Source organism: Antennarius striatus, chromosome 6, assembly GCF_040054535.1.
Source record: "Antennarius striatus isolate MH-2024 chromosome 6, ASM4005453v1, whole genome shotgun sequence".
NCBI classification, from domain to species: Eukaryota; Metazoa; Chordata; class Actinopteri; order Lophiiformes; family Antennariidae; genus Antennarius; species Antennarius striatus.
The window spans coordinates 5,020,593-5,040,623 of NC_090781.1; the positions used below are offsets into that span (position 1 = coordinate 5,020,593).

General features: G+C 38.1%; 2 protein-coding genes across 4 annotated transcripts in view; both read left to right on the forward strand.

The window, feature by feature from the left end:
- lrrc75a (leucine rich repeat containing 75A) overlaps nt 1-5,652 on the forward strand; it is a 112,497-nt gene extending 106,845 nt beyond the window's left edge. For all 3 annotated transcript variants that reach the window (XM_068316748.1, XM_068316749.1, XM_068316747.1), the window contains one exon: nt 418-5,652. In XM_068316748.1, coding sequence (XP_068172849.1) covers nt 418-1,029 — 612 coding nt within the window. In that variant the 3' untranslated portion in view covers nt 1,030-5,652. The remainder of the gene's footprint in view (nt 1-417) is intronic.
- A 2,699-nt stretch (nt 5,653-8,351) lies between these two features.
- Nucleotides 8,352-18,959, forward strand: crk (v-crk avian sarcoma virus CT10 oncogene homolog). The gene is made up of 3 exons (XM_068317054.1): nt 8,352-8,871; nt 9,466-10,055; nt 15,917-18,959. The coding sequence occupies exons 1-3, from the start codon at nt 8,652-8,654 to the stop codon at nt 16,052-16,054; spliced, it is 948 nt and encodes a 315-aa protein (XP_068173155.1). The 5' UTR covers nt 8,352-8,651; the 3' UTR covers nt 16,055-18,959.
- Nucleotides 18,960-20,031: the final 1,072 nt, after the last annotated feature.

Genomic DNA, 20,031 nt, shown 5'->3' on the forward strand with positions numbered 1-20,031 from the left:
ATGAACAGAACTGTATGTAAATGTTGTTAATGTACATACCTACATTACTATATTGGGGTTTATTCTGTATAACTTGTTCAGCCCTATTTGTCAGAAGAGAAGTGGCAGGAGAAGGAAGAACTACAGAAACTGAGGCCACTTTGACTCAGTTTCTGTAGATAAAATGCTTGTATTGTCTGTATTTACATACAGCGTTTAACAGCCATCAAAAAAGTGACTGAAATATGTATCTGTATTCACTCTGAGCTGACAGAGACACAGCTGTATGGTTGTGGATGAAGGAATCTCTCTTTCTATGAAGTTTGTGTCAAGGCTGGTAGCTGTAGACAATCCTGAAAGAGATTTCATCAGTTTGCAGTAATTTATTGAAAACAGATGTTAATACTTTTGATACTTTGTTGCTATTTTCAACCCTAGGATCCAGGCAGCTTCCCAAGTGTGACCTGGATTGACCTGGGCAACAATGTGGACATCTTCTCACTCCCACAACCTTTCCTTGTCAGCCTGAGGAAGCGCTGTCCCAAGCAGGGAAATCTGCCAACAATCCTGGAGTTTGGAGAGAGTCAGGCCAGCGACCCCCCAGAGAGGCTGAGGGGAATTGGGGAAGAGGAGGAGACAGATGACACCAACCGGACTGAGAGCATGGGTGAACTCCGGTCAGAGGTGGAGGAGGAGATTGATGGGGAAATGGAGATAGAGGAGATGATGGAGGAGCTGCTAGACTTTGACAGGGAGGTGCAGGGGAAGGAGGATGAGGATGAGAGCATGTGGACACTAGAGGACCAGAGGAAAGTCGGCAGGAGGAGGGGAAGGAATGAGGAGGAGGGAAGGGATAAGGAGGTTCAGAAGAAAGAGGAACTGCTTGGAAGGAGGGCAGCAATGGTGGGGGATGAGGATGACACACAGAGCCACTCCTCCAGATTGTCCTGCTCCAGCCAGTCACAGCTCTCCTCTGGACCAATTGAAGCAATGAGAGCAGAGGGAGATGACTTTGATGAGGCGACTGACCAATCAGAACATGTGACCTGATTGTTGCTCCCTGCACTGCTTGCAGCTATCTTCCCTTGTGGAATGTTTGTTGGAGGGAGGGACAAGAGCACTGCTATAGTAATCGAGGAAATCGTAATGTATTCAAAGTAAAACAGGGTCCAACGACCCTCCACTGATTTGATTTGTGACCGGCCACTGCATCGTTCACATGCCGAACCCAGCTGCCTATTGGTGGTTGTAACAAGAAGATAATCCCAAAAGGGACACCTGTTTTTACTATTACTGTTGTTTGAGGTAAAAATAGACAAAGAATCCTAACTCAGAATAGTCTAACTAATTATGTTACACAATGCTTTTATGTATAAGATTTTTACTTTTATTCATGTCTCTTTTTCCTGGCAACCCTGCTAATACCTTCATGTGCCTGTGACAAGTCTAACTGTTGGTTAAGAATGTGTATTGAGAGTTTTAAAAATAAAGTGAAACCAAAAGTCAGAGCTCTTAAACCATTTGAAAACTGAAAATTTGGAGAAAACTGGAGATGGAAAATAAAACGTTTCTCTCCCACATTCAGCTGAAAAGAAATCATAGAGACGAGAAGTGGATTGAAGATGAAGTCAGTCAGCTGAAACCAAATGAAACACAGTTAATGAATTCAGTTTCTCATAAGGTACAACAGTGTCCTCTTCTGGAAGGACAGGCTGTGGGACAGTGTACAGCAGTTACAGCAAAGTACTATGGAGCCACATGAGGAGGAGAAAGTTAGATTTTTAGAGTACTAAGTCATTATATTACAATGCAGTCTGAATCGAACAAGAAAAATGTCACATAATTACAAGGACATTCTTTTTTTTCAGTCCCGTTTCACAAGTGAAACTGTAAAATAAACAATGTTTTGATGAATTAAGATGTAATAGCATGATGATACTGGTAAATATAGCCCTGCATCAACAACTGCAAGGTTCTCCATCACAGAAGCTTTCTTCTAGTGTCTGTTTTAGATTGAGTTTCATAAAAAAATCTTTAAAAAATGTGGCATCAATGTATAAATAATATTTATTTCTATATTTGTGAAACCCATATTAGGTGGAAAAACTCTTGCAAATTCTTATTTTTGATGCTGCTGACACCTTTGATATTTTGTGTCATGTGTAGCCTAAAATAGAAACTCAGTTTTATTGGACATTAGTATTCTGCATATACAGCAAATTTATTCTTGTAGTTTCTCATCTTAAAGCTCAAAATCTCCTATTTTGTTCCTCAGTGTGGCTCTAAAACTTTAATGTAGCAACGTGCTGCGGTAGGAGTTGATAAATATTTGGTCGCCTTTTTTAATGATCCAGGTAATGTTTTTCTCCATGATACTGTACACTTAATATGCTTACAGTGCTGTGTTTATATGTAGGCTGAGGCTATGATCACATACAGTATGCTGTTGGCTGGGTTACTACAAATTACTGTCTATTCTCGTGCAGTGTGTAGCCTTCACCCAGCTTTACATTGTCTCACCTATCGGCCATGTAAAGTTTTAAGTGATTTTGGATGTACAGTATGTAATATTTCTGATGGTGCAGGAGAAATTTCTGTAGATTAAATAGGAATACCACTTAGTTCATTAATTTATATATGTTATTTCTGTGGTAGCAATATTGTACAAGAATAAGGATTATGGTTAAAACAGACATTTATATTTGTGATACATTATTTAAAAAGAACTGAATAGAAATCTACTGAAAACGAAAGGCGGACTTCATTGAACGTTTGTTGTGATGAAATGAAAGAAGAAATCCTCATTCTAAAAGTTATAGCTTTTCAGTAATGCTTTTCACCAGCCACCAATAAATTAACTTCTGGAGATGTTAAAATGTGTAGCATCACGTATGAATGCCTTCAGTGATTTGGTGATGCTTACAGTTACATCATCTAAAGCACAGAGATGTGTTTGTAGGGGTTATAGCTTTTTTAAAGTCTCTTATGTTGTGAAGCAAGTACATGTGAAGGTGAATGGGACTCTTGGTTGGCCTCCTGCTCAGGGGTTCTTCATTCAAGAGCTATATTTATAAGACGATATATCATACGAGCACTCGTGACTAAACCTTTAACCATCAAAAACAGTTGTATATTATGTGAAGACTGACAAAATGATCCTGAGTTTGGAAATTGTATGAGATTTCACTTTTTAACAGCACCACAGATTGATTGGACCATGGGCTTTGATGAAGATGGATGTTTACCAGATATTATACGTTATTTGACATAGATGGTTGAGTTGTATTATGGGACATGTGGTATGTTTTTGGTCCTTGACCCATACTATGAAGTAAATCTCAACTTGCTGCAATCATGATAATCTGTTTCATTTAAAATTTCTATTAAAAAGAGGGAGTTCCTGCCTATGAAAGATATATAATCTTTTATATATTGTAATTTCCTATAACTGTTTGGCATTAAAATGTCTAAAGAATTATTAGATCTGTGTTATAGATTTTAGATTATCCTAAATTATCCCAGATGTTTCCAACAGTAGATAAACTAAAATTTTGCTACAGATTCACCAATACTCAACACTTTCAAAATACTTAGCCCTGATTTTTGTTTCATTCTATATGTTTGTTTTTTTAACACAACTGTCAAAGTTTAAAATGGCCTTGTCCTAAAGTCTGCTGAAGAGTTCTGACCCCTCTTTGCCTGGATGTCCTCTAATAAGGATACAGCTCTGCCAGACAGTGGAATACAAATAGGCTGCAACTTTGTAACTTCAGTCAAAGTAAAATCCTTTAAAATCCTCACCTGAAAAACTTGTAAAACAGGAATGCATTCACGACTTTACCGATATAAATACAGGTTTTTTTTATACTGTAAAATTTTATTCTGGACATGTAGCAGTTCTTCATTTTGTTTCTTCCGTGGTATTGTAATGATGTGATTCTTTTGCTTTTATGTACTTCCCTATTTCTCTATTGTTTTTATCTGTTTTTTTTCTCTTCCTGGTCCTGGAAGCACTTTATAACCGTGTTCACAAAAGTGCTATAGAAATAAAGATGTGACTGCTCTTCAACAATTAATCAAACTTCCAAACAATTCTATATAACACTTTTTATGAAGACTGTACCTGCACATTTTTTTACAGACCACAGTTTGGATTGGGGATGTTGCATGGTTCAGGAAAGTTAAACAGATGTGTAGGATGGATCAGACTTGGGGGTAATTACTGAGTGTCATTCTAGACATACAATGGCCCTGCATGGACTATCATAGCATGGTTTTAGTGGTACTCTTGACTGGGTTTGATGAGTATGGGTGATTAAAAGATAGCATAAGCCCCACATAGCTGAGACAGGGTTCATCTATAATATGATTGAAATTTGAATAATTGTAGTTATAAATGTATATTATGATGTTATTGTTTTCTGACTATTTATGTTGTGTCTGTATGCATTAAGTGTGTTTGTCATGAAGCATAATATAAAATGTCATATAGTATGATATACTATGAATGCCCTTATAACATACTGTGGATTGGGCTATAGAAAGGTTACGCAAATGCTACATCGCCAATGCTAAATCAAGACACATTGTGCAATATGTTTGCATATTCATAGAATAATTTTGAAAACAATAATCATCTTTGCCCAGGACAGCAAGTCTTCTTCAGTCTACAGTCATTTCAACCTTTCCTATATATGGAATGTGGTTATCATTGAATGAGGGAATGCAATGCAGCTTTTGAGGTTTGCAGATATGCTCAGCATCAACAGAAGTGATGCTGTTGACCTTAGCCATGATATTTGAGAGCTCTCCATAAGCTCTGCTGCTTCAATAATTTAAACTAACTGGCAGGCAAACAGCAATATTGCACTTGAAGTTGATTTTGAGAAAAATTCCCTTTAAGATTTTACGATAAGCTAATCATGTGTTCATGCAAAAATCACTTGCACAAATCGATCAGTGCAGTTAACCCTTTACACAAGCAGTTTGTGATGTTGATTGATAGCAGTCTGTTCGGCTGCATCACAAGCACAGCTATTGTAACGAAGTGAGACTATTCTCAGGATTTCTGTGTTTCCTGTTTGCTTCTGAAATAAAGGCAGTTGGACGGTGGATATCAGAGTTATGTGTACAATTTTTTTATATACTGAAGCCATGTACTTGTCTGTTTTCATGCAAAAGTCACTGCAAATCAGTGCAAAGATGACATCTGGAATTTAAACTCAGATCACACAGAAGTGGAAATTGAAAATCTTTGATATGAGGGATTCATTCCAGTTTGATCTTACCTTCTGAACTTTATCAGATCCTTTATTTACACATGATTCCATACATGGATGGATGAACATGGTTTAAATATTATTTCAAAGCTGACTACAACTAAAAAAATGTTTTCATCATTTACGAATTTGTTTTAATTATTATCCCATATTTCTCATACCCACATTAGTATCTTTCTACTCAGCCCAACATCATTTTATCTATTTTAAAAGATCTGTTGGTTATGTTGTAATCACTGTTTTCTAAGTGGAGAGAATAGCTCTCTACACAGCTATATATTCTATATGCTCAGGGATTCAGCCCAAACTGAAAGATGATGTGGGTGATTTTTGTAAATCACACCAGCAGCACTGATGAAGAAATAATCTCTTCTCTAAGAATTTTTTTATTAATCTTTCTTTTTGGTGTTTGTACTACTTTCTATCTGCTGTCGCTTTCTGTGTGCTTTTTCTGTGTTTTGTGTACGCACTCTGCTGTGTGCGACGGAGAAATTAATTTCCCTGATGGAACCTCATTAAGGGATAAATAAAGTTATACTCTACTCTCTACTCTAAAACAATGGTTACAAAAAACAGATTATTCTCGGTGTCTTATTTCTCCACCTATGTATTCCATATGTACAAAGATTTTATAAGACACTACGCAGAGACAATGCGGTCACATGATCCCAAGACTCTCCACTCCATGCTACAAGGACACTATTGTCTTTGCAAATGCACACAATGTACAAGTGGGGCGGCTAGATGCAGTCAGCTGCCGATGTGTGCTTGGGAAGAAGATGCTATCCAGAGCCTCAATGGCCCTGAATTTTCAAAAGACCAACAAGTGTAGAGAGTTACAAAAAAATCAAGTTCTTCAATCTATCGTGCGAGACACCAAGAAAACTGTAAGGTATAGACAGCAGCAACAGAGGTCAATGATAGTCGGGGTTCTGGTTCACCTGCAGAAAGATGAAAGCTACAGCCAAGTAGCATGGAAAGCCAACTCAACAAAGACACTGGATACCATAGAGACTATTATAACCCCACATAGGTAGATGGATCAAAGCAGGCTGTGCAGATTCCAGACAGATGCCCATTCCACAGAGGAGATTCCATGGCTATTGTTTGTCCATAACAAATAAGGCACTGTACTTTGTTTAGTACATACTGCATGACCCGTTATCCAGTCCAGACACACTGAGACAGTGGCTTATCCAGGCATTCCTGGGCGCTGTGTGTGTGTTCCATAAACAGCTGGAGGATCTTACAAAATTACTTTTGTCACCTATCAGCTAGCTTCGCATGAATATAGAATGTGTAACTTGGTGAAAAGATAGTACTGTAACTGTAGTAAACTCTTGGATCTCCCCTTTTTGATTCATCAGAGATCTTATTTTAATGCACAATGGGTCTGCTCATTCACTGACAGACAAACATTTTCTTCCATCTTGGGCTGCAGAATCGCTCACCACACTCAAATTATCCTCTCGAGAAAATATATCAAACCACACTCACAGGTCTAGTCCTTGCCAAGAAAACAACATTGTGATTTGTAAAAATTATCAATTTCTTTAACTGGTTGAATATCCTCATAGAACACATATTAATGGAGCAAATATTTTTCTCACAGTGGACAAAAGCAGGTTTGAAGATGAATGAATGAATTACTATTTTTCTCACTATTAAAAGTAATTGAAAATCAACTTAACATGGTCTCTATTTATCACTTCATTGCTTGGAACATAAACCACTTTTTTAGCAGTGTCTGCCCTTTAAGTCATCTTTGTCTTGTTTTATCTGTTTTACACAAGGCGTATCACACCATTTTTAATGAGTAATTGGTATTAGTTCCAAGTAAATATTAACGGGCTAGTCTTTCATTATTTTTTTTCTGCTATATTTTTTACTAGTTTTGCATAAACTACTATAAATAAAATAAAATCTGGAACCACTTATCCTGTGTGGGCATCCTGGGAAAATTTTTTTTGGCAGCCTCGTTACATTGCTCAATGGCACCTTTGCAATGTCCATGATGTGACCTGGTACCTCTCCAACCAGAAGTCCACACTTCATGCAGTCACCTGCATTGGTCGACCCTCTGGTCCCGAAACCAATTCTTTCACACTGAGCTAATGCCACCCTCTGAAAGTGGGAGGAAGCCAGAGAAGTCCTGGAGTTGCGTAAATGGACCCTCAGAAAATATCATTACTTGTGATGGAGCCTCAAACATATCTTTTACCTCAAGTAATGTTTCATATTCTTTAATATACTTTTATTATGCTGTTTATGACAATATATGACCCTCTGGGTCAACTTGGGGTTGTGAAAATTGAGTCTAGAAGTGCTCCTGAGACAGTAGTTGGAAAGGCCGTAGTTTGCTCAATTTGGACCCAGGACCTTCTCGTGGTGAGGTAAACCCACTCCACCACAGATATAAATAATATAATAATATAAATATTAGATTTTGTATGGACAATCTTTTAATAAGAAATCTTAAGCAGCAACCATTATGTATGACAATATTGGCATTGAAATAGGATTTGAATACAGAAGTATTTTACTAACATCTAGTGGTCACGCTGGTAAATTGCTAGTTATCTTGTCACAGCTCAAATGTCTACATATTTCGGCCGGAACTCCTAAAAGCTTATGGAACAAAATGACTAATGTATGCGTTCATGGTGTGGCGCTGCTGATCTACAGTGATAACGATACAAACTGTTGATTTCACATCACTGACCTGAAGATTGGACGTCAAGTTAAACACAGTTGAACAGGAAAAGTACTTTGCTTACTTAATTTACAAAATAAAATTTTTAAATTTAGGTTTTTGAAAAACAAAAACAAAAAAAACCCACATCACTGCATTTCATGGCCAGTGGCACAATTCTAAAATTGTGGTTCATGAAGTGCTATTGCTTATTTTTTTATGTGATCATGAAATGTTTTGTGAATAGCATTACAGTAATCGTAATATTCTCTCACTATTAACGGAAGTTTTAGTTACCATTTTAGATTCTGACTATATTGACGCTGTTGCTTTTCGTGCAGATAATTTTGACATCATATCCGGTCAGTAGGCTCTTTTTTTATTTTCCCTTATCCGCCATTTCAGTTTTTGAAGTTAGTTTTTATCTGACGATATATTGTAGCTGAATTTGTCTCTTGTAGAAGGTATAATTTGTTTGTTACAACTCAATAGCGGACATACACAAAACAAAAGTCAATTTAATTTCCGGTTATGGTTCTCTGTCGGTGAATTCATGTCCTAACGGTTAACTGCGGATGTCGCCTTTTTACTAAACGTGCTCTAGGCGCTAAAGTTTTTGTATGAGTTGAAGGCTTTGCTTGTGGAAAACGGGAGGGAGAGAAGCGAAGGCCTGGTGAAGCCTCGGCTTTTGAGTGGTTAACATGGCCGGAAATTTTGATGCCGATGACCGTGGCAGCTGGTACTGGGGCCGACTGAGCAGACAGGAGGCTGTCTCGCTTCTACAGGGGCAGAGGCATGGCGTGTTTCTGGTCCGGGACTCCATCACCAGCCCTGGCGACTCCGTGCTGTCGGTATCAGAGAACTCCAAAGTCTCGCATTACATAATTAACTGCATCAGCAACAACCGACAATCCGGACCAGGTAAGATAACGGTTTGGGGGCCTTGGCATAGGGAGATGCTGATGTGACCGTTCTTGCATGACTTGCACCAAACGAGATGCGCAGTAGTGGTTTTTCCACTCAAGTGTGGCGAACACGACTAGCAGGACAAACTGAATGTGTTTTTTTGTCAAATTTAAAAGTACATAATAAAATAACAGAGTTGAAGCACGTTTTCTTTCTGAAACACCGCGTCCTGTCAGTGACAGACTGTCAAATGCGCGACTTGTGCAATTCAGACCTGAGCACCACTAGTTTGAGTTTAATGTATCATCACACACTGAGACAGTTGTAAATGCTCAGTAGTCAGATATACAACCAATTTTAGTAGACTTTGACCTGAATGTCTTTGGGTTTGTTTTTTTATCGTAAGAACTACAGGAAAATACTTGTGTGTCCTCAATGTAAAGGAACAAAACAAATGTAAAAAGGAAAAGTAATACAAAAACGAGGAATACAAAATTGTTTCTGGTAATAAAGGGAATCACTAGCTACATGCTTTGTGTATAAATAAATCTGTCAGATTTGAAGAACTCCTTTTTCATCTTCAAACCCTGTCATTGTTTTTTTCATCAGGTTTGAACAACCCAAGATTCCGCATTGGTGACCAAGAGTTTGATGCTCTCCCTGCTTTGCTAGAGTTTTATAAAATCCACTACTTGGACACCACCACTTTGATAGAACCCATCAACAAGTCCAAACACACCTCCTTCATGAACAAAGGCCCATGCGGAGGACCCCCACCGCGCCTGGAAGATGAGTATGTCCGAGCACTTTTTGATTTCCCTGGCAATGATGAAGAGGATCTCCCATTCAGGAAGGGTGATATTCTGAGAGTTCTTGAGAAGCCAGAGGAGCAGTGGTGGAATGCCCAGAACTCTGAAGGCCGAGCTGGTATGATCCCTGTGCCATATGTGGAGAAGTACCGACCGGCATCTCCAGGCTCAGTGGCAGGTCCTGGTATGCCTGGGGGGCCACAGGGAGGCATTGGGGTGCTGGGTAACTCTGACAGCTCTGCAGGCCAATCTGGGACGCCACTGCTGGGAGATCCCAGCCAGTATGCCCAACCCACCCCTCTCCCAAATCTTCAGAATGGACCGGTCTACGCCAAGGCCATACAAAAGAGGGTGCCCAATGCCTACGACAAGACTGCCCTGGCCTTAGAGGTAAATATGGACATGATTGTGATGTTTTGTTTTGATGTGTGTTAGGAGAAAAGCTGACAGTTGGGATAAACTCTATCACCAAATTCTTTAGTTTTACTTGTAACTGCATCTTCCACTGTATTGTCTAAGCAGGGGGTAGAGGAATCAAGGCTAAAATGTGCTTGGCCAGAGGTCTGTGTATTTGTAAGGGAAACCTAGTTTTACAAAGTTGATGTTTTTTCTCCAACATAAATCAGTGTAGTAAAATTGCTCTTGTGAAACCTGTATTTTTTATTATTATTTTTTTAGAAAATACCAGGTGTCATCATTCAGGACAATACAATACTAGTAGATTTTTACATAGTTTTTTCAAGTATGTCACCAAGCTGTCTCTCATGGTGGCTGGGCTGTTTAACTGTCCGGAAGCTGGAGCGGGGCTCCCATGGAGCAGGTCGTCGGGGGAAGGAAATAGTTTGTGTTTGGGAACAGGACTGTTTCCTCTGGTCTCTGTGAAGCCAGTAGTCAAGCTGGGCCAGGAGTGAGACTAGGCTACTGTTTATGTTTCTTTTGCCCTGTTGAATCAATGATACTAATACAGATCCATCAATTGCCTTCTCAAAGCTGTAACTTTCTTTTAATTTTTTTGAGATAAAACCACAGGTCTGCTTGTTTTCTTCAGCTTAAATTTGTTAGCTATAAGAAGTTACTAATGACAACTTGTATGACTTTGTTTCTCCATTGTCTATTTGTGGTAGACTCTTCAGGCCTTGAAATGATTGAGTGTGCAGGATTCCCTGCTGTAGTTGGTCAAATGACTCAGCAAGGTGCCACTGCAAAGTTAATTATTAGCTCATGTTTCTTTGTCTTGTCTTCAGAAAGCGCACTGGTCATGAAGATCATTTTTCATTGAATGTAATGAATTCAAAATCATGTTAAACTATGTTGCAGCTGTAACTTAACAATTTCATCTACTCTGGCTATCTCTGTGACATGTACATCATTTCACAGTTTTACAGAAAGTAGGTGACACCTTGTTTATGGTTATTTTTAGGCTATGATGTATTGAAGCTGTATTACCTTTGGTTGGAAAAGGATCAGACATTTGTCTCTTTTTGTTCCAGTTTTTCAAAGCTTATGTAACAAGCTGTTCACACAGCCAATGTTACAGGCCAGATTTTTTGAAAATAATTTAGTCTTTATATTTAAGCCTCACTCATTAGCACCATGACAACATTTTCATATTTTTAACAACCTTTGTTTAATTCTGTGTGCAATCATAGTTCATAGAACTGAGATTTTTGGACATTTATAAAGTCTTAAGACGAGGTACTTTTCCAACACTAGAGGAACCATAAGTGATGTAAATATGTTGAACACTTGAGCTAAAGTGACACAATATCCCTTTTTAAAACCTGACCTGAAACATGAACCACATAAACAACAACTTTTATCAGTAGCCTTAAAAATGGAACAAAGCAGAAAAATTTCTCAATTAATAGTTGAATTTCATGCAGAAGTAGTAGTGTTGCTTCACCAACCACTGACTGACTGACACTACTCCAGTGTTCTCTTTGGCTTTGCAGATTCAACCAGGAAAAAAGGTTAACTGTATTTACATGTTTTTGTCTCTTCTTGTTTCCAGTGAGACATTCCTTTGAGTTCCAGATACTGATATATATGAAAACACCTATTGTTCCTCTCATGCTGGCAAAATACCTACTCTAAAGTAAGAGCTACAACAGGAGACTTCAAAATTTGCATAAGGTCCAGTAAATCAACCGTCCTCCCCCCTGAGTCTGAACTTTGCAATGCCAACAAATAGATTAAAGATATCATTTTACATCACTGCTTAATTTCATAGGTGTAAAACAGTTGCACAGTAACATATTTTGCTATATGTAAACTTTAATGACATTTCTGTGATTTTTAATACTGCTGCTTGGAGTATTCAAAAGTACATTGTTGATATTATTATTAATACTAATCATCTCCCCACTTATCTCCCCTTATATATTTGAATAAGCTCACTGGACATGTTTTAAATCCACCCACTACTTGTCAATCAAGCGCCCAACCAATCACGGTGCATATGCTAGAAGGAATCACGTGAACAATATGGCGTAAGGCATTGGGCAGTGAGACTTTTTGTTGCGGTTACGACTTTTGTCCACATGACAACGCAGATATCTGGAACGAAAATGCCGGCCAAACTGAAGTTTTTTGAAAACGCTGGGTATGTGTTGTCGTGTGGATGCTGTAACCGACACTGTAACCAAAACTTTCTAACTGCTGTGATATTAGTGTGTGTGACCCGTGTCTACATGTACACACAGAATGGACAGAGTGAAAACCAGCTATTTTCTGAGGTATAACAGCTCCACGTCGAAGACTCTTTGATAAACATACTTGACAGTTGGATATTTGTTCGTTTATTTCTTTATTGATGACTCATAAAGTTTGTTTATTTATTTGTTCATTCATTCATTCACATTCCTCGCCAAAGACGCCGACCCATTTCTGGGTCAGACTGAGATGTGCTGCCTGCTGGTGGGAGAACTATGTGATGGGTGGGCTTGGTTTATAATACCAATACATTTGTTTTCATATGTTTGGTATGAAGTCTGATATTATTGTTTTATTGTGGAATTTCCATGGGTTCCTGCTAGTTTAAATATTAAATAGTTAATGAAGTCAAACAGGTAAACCACAACTGTACAGGGCAAACATGGAAAACAAAAATGGAAAAGAAAATTTAACAAAATTAGATTTTTCATCACTAAATTCACATTGTGAATTTCTTCCTTTCATTCCATGAAAATTCTATATCCACACTGGAAAACTAAATTGTTCTGAATTTAGGTTAAAAGTAACAATGAAGGAACAAACTTTCTTACTGAAAAGGAAGCTTGTGTCTTTCCATTTTAATTTGGCATTTGATGTCATTTCAACCACGAGGGCCTTAACATGTCATCTGTTAAAAACCTTTTATTTTTATAACATCCAGCTTCAAAGCAGTGATGTACAGTTATTATCAGTGTTGGTGTGTTCGTCCGTTTGTTCGTCTGTCTGATTGTTCGTCCGTCCTTTCATTGGTCCACGAAATATCTTCGCAATCGTTGCAGATAGAAAGATTAAACAAAAGCACATTACTCGAGCGGCAAAGGGGATAAAAGTGAGATGATGACCTTGAGAAAACTAGGTCAAGGTCAAATTTCAACTTTTGTACACTCAGTAACCGAATAAAATACAAACACGAGGGAGAAGGCCAGTGTGAGTAAGACCGTAGATCAGAGCTAGTGCTTTGATCTATAAATGTAGGTCAGAGCAGGTGTGAGAGAACAGGATGCAGAAGACAGAGTTAGATGGAGGCAACTGATTCGCCGTGGCGAGCCCTGAAGGGAAAAGCTTAAAGGAGAAGAAGAGCGCTACCTTTGATCTTTGACCTACACAAGTAGGTCAGGGTAAGACTTTGAATTCAGGGGTGTCGCAGAATGTTGCAGTCTGTGACTGCCTTGGTTCTAGTTTTCAGGGTTTTTTTGATTTTTTTTTTTTTAATAATGAATCTTGTTTCATTTTGTTACAGCCCAGAAGCATGTTGACACTCTGACTACGGCTCAGTCCACACGATGCCAGATATTTTTGTAAACGCAAGGTTTTTGTTGCGGTTACGCCTTCCGTCCACAAGACAATGCAGATATCCGGGACAAAAGCGCAACTTTTTGAAAACGCTGGCCAAGGTGAATTTTTTTTTTAAAACACCTGGTCTGCTTTGTCATGTGGTCGCTGTATCCGAAACTTTTTTCTATCCGGAGGGCGTCTCCCTGCAACGAAAACTGCTGTGACGTCATGCATGTGACCCGTGTCTACATATACAAACAGAATGGACGGAGTTAAAACCGGCTATTTTCTGACATACAGTATAACGGCTCCATGTCCAAGATGAGTTGATAAACATGCTTGACACTCTAATATTTGTTCTTCTGTTTCTTTATCCATTAGTCATAAAGTTTATTTGTTCATTTATTCATTCACGTTCCGCGCAAAAGACGCCGATGCCAGTTCTGGGTTGGACTGGGACACACTGCCTTCTGCTAGGAAAACTCAATGATGGAGGTCATCCCCCTTGAGGAACAGCGTGAATTTCCATACGTCCCAGTCCTCTCGCCTGCCTTTCTCAGAGTTGTTCTGTTTATAAACGTGTTGATCAACGCACTTATGCGGATACATGTGGATGCAAATCTTTTTCTATTTGGGGTGAAAAAAGTTACGTTTTCAAAAAGATCCAGCACCGTGTGGACTGGGCCTACATCCTGTGTACATCCACTTCTCTGGTGGCTGTTGCTGCTGAAGAAGAATTGTTAAATTTTTTTCACCGGATTGTCTTTGTTTTCCATCTAGAATTATTTCGCGATAATATAAACACCTTTACTCTTTTCGCCATCAAAAAAAGGTTATTTTATGGTTTTTACTAAGCCAATTTTTCTGTTAGAAACACTCGTGCACGTGGACCTGGATAGATTACTCATACAACTTTAATTTGTTTTTCTTATTTCAGACATCTGCAGGCAACTTTCGGTGTTCGTCTTCATGAAATTGTTTCAATAGGTTGTTCAGCTTTCCAAAACTCAAACGGCCTCTGTGCAAATTCAGCACACTGGCTTCATAGAGCTTGTTTAATACAAATATGAAAATTTAATTATCCACAAAGTTTAAGTTAGTCTGGTTAAAAGTCTTGGTAAACTATGGTATACACTGTCACATACTGTACAGTCATAGCATACATTCTCATGGAAAATACAATTCACTAAATCACACTCCACCTGTCACCTCAGCATACACTTTCATTAGAATAGAATGACATTCAAGACAACACTAGCATATACAAATAGGCATTCTTTTTCCTGGCATGCTAGATAAAGGTGTTTGGATTTTGCACGTGCTACTATTGTTGAAGTCTATCAAAATGTATTCTGAAGAACTACGAATTTTCTTTGTTCTTTCAATACAGAGAAAATGAATATTAATTTCAATTAATTCATATAGTTGAAGGCACTTCACAAGAACAACAGGTCTAGACTGACCCAACAAACCTCACTATGTGACAATGGTTAGAGGAAACTGCTTTTTAACAAGCAGAAAATTTGTACTAATTCAAGACCTAAAGTGGGCAACGCTCTGCTTTGATTGGTTGGAGAGAAAACGTGGGGGAGAAAGAAAACCTGGGAGATGGATATTTTTGGAGGAGGAAATGAACGAGGAGCGAGCAGGTTCTTGAAACAACAAAATGCATTTTCCAATAATAAAGCCATAGACATGTGTGGTTACACATTAACACATGAAGGGTTTCCGTTAATGGTGACAAGTTATCAGGCTATGAGTATGAGCCCACGCAGCTCTTACTGCTGCCTATTCAGTCATCACTCCCATTGACTTGAACTTTGGAACAGGCGTTTAGTTCTTGTTTGCTCAGGTTCGGTGACACAGAGACAGCCACTCCTCTCCCTGTCTAGGTCAACTGTTCACTCACATGCCACAATCCAAAAGGAGGGTAAAAAGTTGTTGATTTTAATATTTGTAATCCATTGACAATTTCTTAATTCCCAGAAATGAAGGTCTTATTTTCAAATTGCTGCTAAAAACTCATTCTTAAATCCTAACATGTTCAGTTTGTGCTGATGTGAAAAAGAAAAGAGCAGTAATTTCTTTCTATTTGAGAATGTGGATTCAGTGGACATTTACTATTTTTAACTGATAAACATCTGAATTTATTCAGTCATCATCAGACATGGTATTTGTTTTGTATGCGTTTCAGCTCTTCCTGGCAGCAGAGGATTTGAGAGTCATAATTTTTAATAAGAAATTTGTCTCCCCTCCCTCCACAGGTAGGAGACAAGGTGAGAGTGACCAAAATAAATGTGAACGGCCAGTGGGAAGGTGAATGTAAAGGCAAACGTGGCCACTTTCCCTTCACACACGTCAAACTCCTGGACCAGCACAATGCTGAGGATGAACTCAGCTGAGAGCGGACAGCAGAGCCACAACCTGGACGCTAGTGTTAGACCCTTCCTCACCCACTACCACCAAGTACAGTTTCATAGAAAACTGAGAACAAAACGTTCAGACCATCATATGCACACACCCTCTATATATCACCTTCTGCTCTAACTGAATGTTGGACATAACATGGGTCATATGGTCTACAATACTGTAAAGTGAACCTCCTGATCCATGGAAGCGACAACACCTTTTAGGTTCTGCCATTGTCCTCCTTGGCTCATCATTGACACGCACTCCTCAGGAGATTTCTCACCACAATTTGACCACGTCCTTTCTTTGTGTTGGACACAATAGATAACAGCGTAACGCCTGATCTTCACTCACCTGTCACCTTTGCTCCATCATTGTAGAATCATATATGCTGTGTTCATGTCAGCTGCGAATACAGTAACAAGTGGAAGAGTTATTACGCTTTTCATGAAGTTTAACTCATTTAACATTTTGACAACACATTTACATGTTTACAAGCATTTACAAGAAGAGTAATACAATTTTGGAAATGTTTTTGCTTATTTTTCTGAGTTACAAGAAATAATTCTTCTCTCCAGTCTACTGCAAGTGCAAAGTTAGCACCAGTAGCTTTTTAGATTAGCTTTGAATAACTTGGGCTTGATGCAGAGGCAAACAATTAGCCTATATTTATGCAAAGGTAAAACTTCTATTTTTGAAGTTCACTAACTAAAACATTACAGCGTTTTGATTAATGCATACAAAAAAACTGTCATTTTGAGAGATGTGAGTTTTCTGCTTCAGCGTCTTGGCCAACGGCAGGCTGATATTAAGCATTCTTAATTGATGTATTGGTTGCTACCATTCAGGAGACAAGTTAAAGGTGGATAGATACAGTCTATCTATCCCCTTCTAGGCTTAATATTAATAAGCTAAGCTATAACTGGCCGGTAGTAGCTTTTTATTTATCGGGCTATGAGAGAATTTTATCAATTTTTTTTATCTCATGAAAGCAAATAAGTACATTTCCCTGCTAGTCTGATCTGTTTCACACTGACAAACATTTCTTCAATTAGACCCACAATGGCAGCGTTGTTTATTTCTACATGGTCCAAACTTGTATTGTCTGGATATGCCAGTTACTCTAAGACAGCAGTGATGTAAGACCTTCACACAGCAATAGGTTAAGGTAACCCATGGCTGTGAAACGAAGACACAGGAACGCTTAGGTACAGTTGCAACATTTTGTCAGAGAAAAATGAAAGTCAAATGGAGGTGTATATTGCCCCCACCCCACCCACTCCCATTAACAAAACTGAGTCGAGACCAGCAGTTATGAGCAGCTAAATGTACTTATCGTATGGACCAGACCACAGCTATAAATCTGACAACTCCAAAGCTGCTGTTAAGGTGAGATAAAGATGACACTATATTCAAAATCTCACCTCCCACCTTGGTTCTCATCAGCCCTATCCATCCACCTACTCTAACAAAAAACCACCAAGTAGTCTTTTGTAAGGAAGAAAAAATCATATTGCTATGAAATTATGTACTATGTGATCATCATTACATACTAAAGTATTGTCTTTTGTTTAATTTGTAGTTTTCATGTTGATTTTGTGCGGAACAAACTGTTTTAAAAAAGTTTTTACTGCTGCATGTTGGGAGGAGGCGATGGGTCGGAATCGATAAACTGATTCCATGAGGGGTCGCACCTGTTGACTCCGGGCCCTCGCAAGTCCACATGCTCTCTACATTGATGTACATGAATGAAGTTGAACGGAGTGAATGTAGACTGTCCACCATTTTAGCGAGTACTTGCGTCTTGTATTAGAATTCGGCATAAACAGATTGTTTTATGTTAACATTTTATCAATGTCAAAAAGAAGAAAATGCTATGACCAGGTACCTGCCCTTCATTTTCACCATTTTAATCCTCTGCTTTACTTGACTGTTTCATTTGTGCTTCCCCACTTAATCCTTTACGACTCTTACTACAAACCCTGACCATTAGTGATGCACATAGGCTCTTAATATTATTAACTTCTGCCGTCTGCACTGTCAAGAGTTTTGGCAATACATGGTCTAATAAGTCGTGGACAATATTGTTTTCTGTTGGAGATGAATTGATCTCTTTTTTTTGACATCTGACAATCATCACTGTAATGTAACATAAGACAGAGTGGTTTGTATTGAAGTAGGCTGAGTATGTAGCGTAGACGGCGGTCAGAGCTTTGAATATGAGCGATCAGACCGTGCTGTCTCTGCAGAGGATTCGAGTTGTTGTACAGTTCACCGTGCCACCTGTAGGCGGCACTGTCTTCATTCAGACAGTTCCCGGTGGAGACTAGATTTTGTCAGTGCTTGAGATATAAATGCGATGAAATTGGATTTTTGACCAGAATGCACTTTTTAAAAAAATTTCTTGGGGTTGTAACTTATCCTTAGTTAGTTCCACAATTTGTTTTTGTGACATTGTAGCTTTGCCTGACCAGCTCTGTCGTCCTTTCACATTTCAATTTCTGAACCCTTTTTAAGATTTTGACCATTAAAAAAAATCAGGTTGATTTCTTGTAAAAATTTTATTAATTGAAGTGTGTTTTTTGCCAGCTTTTGACAGTCCATTTTTTACCTGTGCATTTGTGATCAATCACATGGACAAATCGTTGTCCTTACAAATGTGTTACCAATGACACCATCAAGATATTTTTGTTTGTTTTAGTAGCCCTGCATAAGTCATTAATATCCTTTTCACTAAAAGGAATGGGTGGAAAATTCCAGCAGAAATTATGTTGAAATGAAAATGTGCCATTTTATTATAACACTATTCTTTGAAGGCAATTGAAAATACCTTTTTATTTTCTGTAGTATGTAATGTGTTACTATGCTAGTAAATAAAGTCAAACCCATGACAAATGATTTGTTTAATGTATGGACTTTTGGATGTTTGTGAGTCACAACTGTCATACATCTTAATTCACAATTTTAATGTGACATCAATGATCTAAAAGAGCTTCTTCATGCTGCATGTGACAGTTGCTTAGCTGGAGAGACGATGCCTACTTCTGCTCTTTTGCCATTTACCCAAAAGGAATGAAATGATCATCTGTATAAAACTAACATTTCTGGTCAATTATTTTTTATTTTCGATGGCTACAAGTTGGACATGGGCTTATTCTGGTGGCTGCCTCAGATGATTTCTGGGGCATAACTCAATACTCATCAATATTATATAAACATGTACAAATTTCCCATGTATTTGAGAGAGGTCCTTTGAAATTATGGGAATGATAAATTTGTTTTTGAAAACTTAACCTTTTTCTCAGATATGAGCTTAACAAAAATATATACTGTATTATGAAACTTAAATGACATTCTAAGGCTTTGATTAAATGTTCATGCAGAGGATCCTGAGTATCACATTGTTTTCATACTTATTTAAAAATTACAGCAATGAAAAATTAAAATGATAAAAACTACTGACATTGAATTGCTTGTTTTTAATTGCTCAAAATTAATAGTGTCTGGTAATGTATTGTCAAAGAAAATGTTTTAAACTACAGTATTTTCCGCACTATAAGGCGCAGTGGACTATAAGGCGCATCTTCAATGAATGACCTATTCTAAAACTTTTTTTCATATACAGGTATAAGGCGCATGTAAGGCACACTTGGTTTTTTTGAGAAAAAGGCTTTTAAGTGTGCCTTACAGTGCGGAAAAAACTAATTCATTCTCTGCTGTATTTGTATGTGACTTGTCATAGGAGAATGTAGTCAATTAATTACTTTAGTATTAATTAAAGGGTCATCAAAAGTTAATGTTAGGGTAATCTGTTTAAATATTTGTTTGAACAAGTAATTACAGGTCTACAAAGGACCTCCACATGGAACACAAAGTGGCGTTTGCCTGGCGTTTCAACCATTTGTTAAGAGTAAGTTTTCTGAGTGATTATTTGTCCCTGGTTCAACATGTTGTCGACTGTATTCTGTTT

Excerpts from the sequence above, each read along its gene's own strand:
- crk (XM_068317054.1), top strand. The coding sequence starts at position 8,652 with ATGGCCGGAAATTTTGATGCCGATGACCGTGGCAGCTGGTACTGGGGC. Across the intron at positions 8,872-9,465 it reads CAACCGACAATCCGGACCAG|GTTTGAACAACCCAAGATTC; the intron begins GTAAGATAACGG and ends TTTTTTCATCAG. Across the intron at positions 10,056-15,916 it reads AGACTGCCCTGGCCTTAGAG|GTAGGAGACAAGGTGAGAGT; the intron begins GTAAATATGGAC and ends CTCCCTCCACAG.